General features: G+C 35.6%; 1 protein-coding gene across 1 annotated transcript; it reads left to right on the top strand.

The window, feature by feature from the left end:
- The first annotated feature begins 3,210 nt into the window (after positions 1–3,210).
- LOC133692007 (cytochrome P450 83B1-like) lies at positions 3,211–4,976 on the top strand. Its single transcript, XM_062112650.1, has 2 exons — positions 3,211–4,097; positions 4,227–4,976. Exons 1-2 carry the CDS (start codon positions 3,213–3,215, stop codon positions 4,854–4,856), a joined length of 1,515 nt encoding a protein of 504 aa, XP_061968634.1. The 5' UTR covers positions 3,211–3,212; the 3' UTR covers positions 4,857–4,976.
- The last annotated feature ends 598 nt before the right edge of the window (positions 4,977–5,574 follow it).

Raw genomic sequence — 5,574 nt, 5'->3', positions numbered from 1 at the left:
TGGCCCGGCCCGGCGGGTCGACCTACTGGTTGGACCGGTTCGGATTTAATAAAAGACCGGCCAGGACAATAACCCGGCAAAACCTGGCAGGTCGACCCATGACCTGGGAGACCCGGGCAAACCCAGACAAGACCCGATAAGAGATCTGAAAAGTGCAGCTCCTTCATGTGCCCCCTGACCGCCCTCCTCCTTGAACTCGTTTCAAGCATGAGATGTATTTATTGAATAAAAGAATGTGTATTGTTGACCAAATGAGAGATCTAAAAAATGAAAAGCCTTTTTCTTGCTTCGCTTACATGCTTGTTCTATGAGTGGACTACTCCATGGAGGAATAGTCCTTAATGTCATATACTGGATGCTCGAGGCTCCCCCAATCGAAAGCTGCGATAGTTAGGGAGTTTCAAGAAGACCAATGAGCACCCATTGATCGAGTTGGGGAGTGACGATTGATGACTGTAACTTGAAGGAAATTAAAGGTAAAAGGGACCAAACTCACAGTTTTAGGAGAGAGAGAGAGAGAGAGAGGCAACAGGTAGCAGACTGTTTTTAATTTCTGGGTTTGTGTGGTGTTTGGTTGCTTGTGATGAAGCCAGAGAGGGTAGATAAACTTTGTGAGGAGATGGTGATGAGATTAAGAGCCCGTACAAAACAAACGACATAATGCATACGGTGTATTCCTTCCTCACCCTTGATGTGACCTAGCTAGCTTTATCTTTGCTCCTGTGATTATATTTGCTCCTGTGCTTATTAGTCTAAGTCATAAGATGTTTTTTTAGAAAAAAAATACTCTAATTTAAAAATATAATATAATATTTTTTAATGTGAGATAATTTTTTTAAAATATTATTATTTACAACATGGATTTTTTTAAAAAAAATTCATATGAAATATTAAATTTTAAATATTTTTTTAATTTTTCCGGGTTGACCCGAATTGACCCATAAACTATGGTTTGCATGGTGTACCCAAAACTATTACATCTGATCGTGACACCAAATTTCTAAGTCATTTCTGGAGTACTCTATGGAAGCTCTTCGGTAGTACCTTGAAACGTAGCAGCACAACACATCCACAAACAGATGGCCAGAAATAGGTGACTAATAGAACGCTTGGCAACATGGTTCGAAGTATATGTACTGATAAATCAAAGAAGTGGGACAATGCCTTGCTACAAGTGGAGTTTGCTTACAATAACGCAGTTCATAGTGCCACAGGAAAGTCTCCTTTCTCTTTGGTATATACTCCAGTTCCTAACCATGTCGTTGACTTGGTAAAACTTCCTAAAGCTCATGGAGTTAGCATAGGCGCTCAGCATATGGCTAAAGATGTTATTGAGGTTAAAGAAGAAGTGCGAGATAAGCTAGAAAAAACCAATGCTAGGTACAAAGCTGCTGCAAACAAGCATAGGCGTGCTAAAGTTTTCAATGAAGGAGATTATGTGATGGTTTTTCTCAGAAAGGAGCGATTCCCTGTTGGAACCTACAGCAAGCTGAAGCCGCGCAAGTATGGACCTTATAAGATTTTAAGAAAGATCAATGATAATGCCTATGTTATTAACCTGCCTGCATCTATGAGAATTTTAAGCACTTTTAATGTTACAGATTTGTATGAGTATCATGAAGATGAAGCTCTTTATTATGAAAATAACTCAGAGGCGAGTTCTTTTAAAGTGGAGGAGTCTGATGCAGAACATTTGGCAGGGGAATTTAAAGCACAAATTGATAGGTGCATACTGAAGACGAAAAGGTCATGAGTATTGTAAATGGCATTCAATAGGTATAATTAATCATGCATGTTTCAAGTAGAATAAATAGACAATGTAAGCGTTGCCATACTTTCACTGTGTATTCCAAATATTCAATATAGTTTTGAGATTTTCTCTCATTTTCTGATGGATTCTAGATAAACTTTTGAGGGTGAACGTGAGGATCCCTCTGTTAATTTTCTTGCTGTGTCAAAGTTGAACCAATATGATCCGATCGATTTAATAAGTTTAAAGATAACTTGGATGACTGATAAAAATATAGTTTAATTAAAAAAAATTAAGATGACATTTTAAAAAATAAATATTGAAACAAGAACATTTTATATCTACTCGGGTCAACTTGGGTTAACCTTTCAAATTTGTGACCTAGATTATAAGACCATAATAACCCCAAATAAAGCAAATCAAAATAAAATATGAAACTCAATTCTCAATAAACTTATTGTTGAATAATGAAAATGAAAAAAAAATCAAATCTACAAAAAAGAACACAAAAATAACCTTTCGAAAAAAATTAAATTATAAATTTAAATAAAATTATGAAAACACCATCAGCAATCTTACAAGGCCTTTCTAATTTTTTATTATCCTAATATTTTAACTTGAGATATAAAAATATATCAGTAGCTCCTTGTAAAATTTCAATCTAATTCAATGATTGGATTGATAGATAAGATTGAAAAAAAACACACACACATTATTTGGCTAAAATGATTGGTTGAGGCAGAAATAACTGGAATTTGGATAGAATTTATGAAATAAGCCAAGATTTTAAACAAGATAAAATTTATTTTAATTTATTTTATTTTTTTAAATTAGAACATGATATACCAGCTATTTCAAACGAAACGGGCTGGAATTGAAAACCATAGTATGTAGTAGTATCGTTCTCTTGGTATAATAAAAGGCAAGAGGTTAGATTTCTATATAGTATAAAATCTAGACGGGAGATATTCATTATGAATTTACTGAACAGCCCTCCAAAATGCACAGGCTATTGTTATGATTTCTATAACATGATTATTGCTCATCAAATACGCAATAATAATGTTATATATGGATCAATTTCAAACACAGGCTATTGTTATATTATAATTGCTGAGGAAAATTTTCAAGTCAAAACATGAAGTAAATATTTTCAATTACGTTCGTGCATATACACAAATAAAATGTTTGTAATAAAAGCTAATATGATAGAAATCTATTTACATAAAAATTTTTATTATTATTGCACTGTGTAGGAGTGCAACTGGACTCTGTTTTTTTATTTATAATTTTTTTAAAAAAATTAAATTAATTTTTTATATGTTTTGATCGGTATAGTTATTAAAAATAAAAAAAATATTTTAATATATTTTTAAATAAAAAATACACTCACCCTCAAACACTCTCTATATAATTGAAGCTTGTATCGCAGAATTCACAGCTCAAAAATACTCTGATCATAATGGTATTACTCATATTCATAATTCTCTTCCTCTCCATCATTTTCTTGTTTCTTCTCAAGAAAAACAAAATCTCTAAAAGAGCTCGTTTCCCTCCTGGCCCCAACGGTCTTCCCTTGATAGGTAACTTGCACCAGCTTGATAGCTCAAACCTTCAAACGCATTTATGGAAACTATCTCAAAAATATGGCCCCCTCATGTCCTTAAAGCTAGGTTTCAAGCGAACCCTCGTGGTCTCTTCAGCCAAAATGGCTGAAGAGGTACTGAAAACCCATGATCTTGAATTTTGTAGCAGGCCGCTCTTGACTGGCCAGCAAAAATTTTCCTACAATGGTTTAGACTTGGCCTTTTCACCGTATGGTGCTTATTGGAGGGAGATGAAAAAAATATGTGTCGTTCATCTCTTCAACTCGACACGAGTGCAAAGTTTTCGTACCAACAGAGAAGATGAGGTATCGCATATGATTGAAAAAATTTCCAAAGCAGCTCTTGCTTCTAAACCCTTCAACTTGACTGAAGCAATGCTGTCTCTTACAAGCACAGCCATATGCAGAACTGCCTTTGGAAAAAGGTACGAGGATGGAGGAATTAAAGGAAGTAGGTTCCATGCGTTGCTTAATGAAACTCAAGCCCTGTTTATGATGTTTTATCTTTCTGATTATTTTCCATACATGGGATGGGTTGATAGACTCACGGGACGCGCCCATCGTCTTGAAAAAAAATTCAGAGAGTTTGATGTTTTCTACCAAGAAATCATTGATGAACATCTAGATCCAGAGCGACCAAAGCCCGACCATGAGGACATACTTGACGTTTTGATTCAAATATACAAGGATCGCACTTTTAAAGTTCAACTAACGCTTGATCACATCAAAGCAATTCTAATGGTAATCTAAGTTCGACTCAAATTCGGCCTTTTAATTTTCATTTCCCAAGCAAAATGATTTGGATTTGAATATTGTAAATGGTTTCAAATATCATGCTTACATTTTATTTTATTTTCCTGATCCTTGCAGAACATATTTGTTGGTGGGACTGATACAGCTGCTGCTACTGTGATCTGGGCCATGAGCCTTCTAATGAAAAACCCTGAAGCAATGAGAAAAGCTCAAGAAGAAGTTCGAAAGGTGATAGGAGATAAAGGTTTTGTGTACGAAGATGATGTTCAACAATTGCCTTACCTTAAAGCTGTGGTTAAAGAGACCATGAGATTGCAACCAACAGCACCACTACTAATCCCAAGAGAAACAACTACGGAGTGTACCGTAGGTGGGTACGAAATACCAGCCAAGACCTTAGTTTACGTCAATGCGTGGGCTATTGGAAGGGACACAGAAGTTTGGGAGAACCCGTATGTGTTCATTCCTGATAGGTTCTTGGGCAGTACTATTGATTTGAAAGGACAAGATTTTGAGCTGATACCATTTGGTGCGGGTCGAAGAATTTGTCCTGGTATATATATGGGAATTGCCACCGTGGAGCTTTCACTTTCTAATCTTCTCTACAAATTCGACTGGGAAATGCCTGGTGGGATGAAGAGGGAAGACATAGACGTCGATCATACGCAACCCGGTCTTGCTATGCGTACGAGGGACGCTCTCTGCCTCGTGCCTAAGGCCTATGTTGTGATGGGCAATGATGCGTAAAGGAATTGTGGACATCATCATGAAATCGTGACTCCATGAATAAAACACAAATCAGCCCATGATCAGTAGTTTTTTTTTTGTTTTTTAAGGTTTGCATGCTGTGTGTAATAATAAGAATAAACGACGGAGCTTAATATGAAGATTTGTTAAGAAAAAATTAATAAAATCTCATGTTTACGTAATGTATTAGAAAACATACGCTTTCAAAGATATATATTCCTATTGTAACTCTTATTCCAGAATTAACTTAGCACAATATAGGAAAATAATCTTGTATATAATATAGTTGTGACAGATTCAATTGATAAGCAACAAGGTTGGCAATTCCTTTTTTTCTTTGAAATTCACATGGTATCAGAGCTCGGTTTACCCTAGCTCTCCTTCTCTTTCTCTTTCTGTCTCTGTCTCAAACTCTTGCTTCAATATTTTTATCTGATTGTTCACTACCATGGAACGTGAGCAATTTTCTAAAGAAGGCAGGAATAATGCCTTTGATTCTTTTTTTCTCTACCATTCTGATCATCCGAGATCCGTGCTTGTTTCCAAACCTCTCAATGGTGATAACTACTCTACTTGGTATAGATCTATGACAATCTCTTTAAATGCTAAAAATAAATTGGGATTTATAGATGGGACAGTACAAATACCATCAGCCACCAACCAACCGGACGATCATGCTTTATGGAAAAGATGCAATGACATGATTTTATCATGGATT

The sequence above is a fragment of the Populus nigra genome, chromosome 4 (genome assembly GCF_951802175.1).
Source record: "Populus nigra chromosome 4, ddPopNigr1.1, whole genome shotgun sequence".
NCBI classification, from domain to species: Eukaryota; Viridiplantae; Streptophyta; class Magnoliopsida; order Malpighiales; family Salicaceae; genus Populus; species Populus nigra.
Note: the sequence above shows the minus strand (reverse complement) of the source record. Positions and strands in the feature narration are given on the sequence as shown.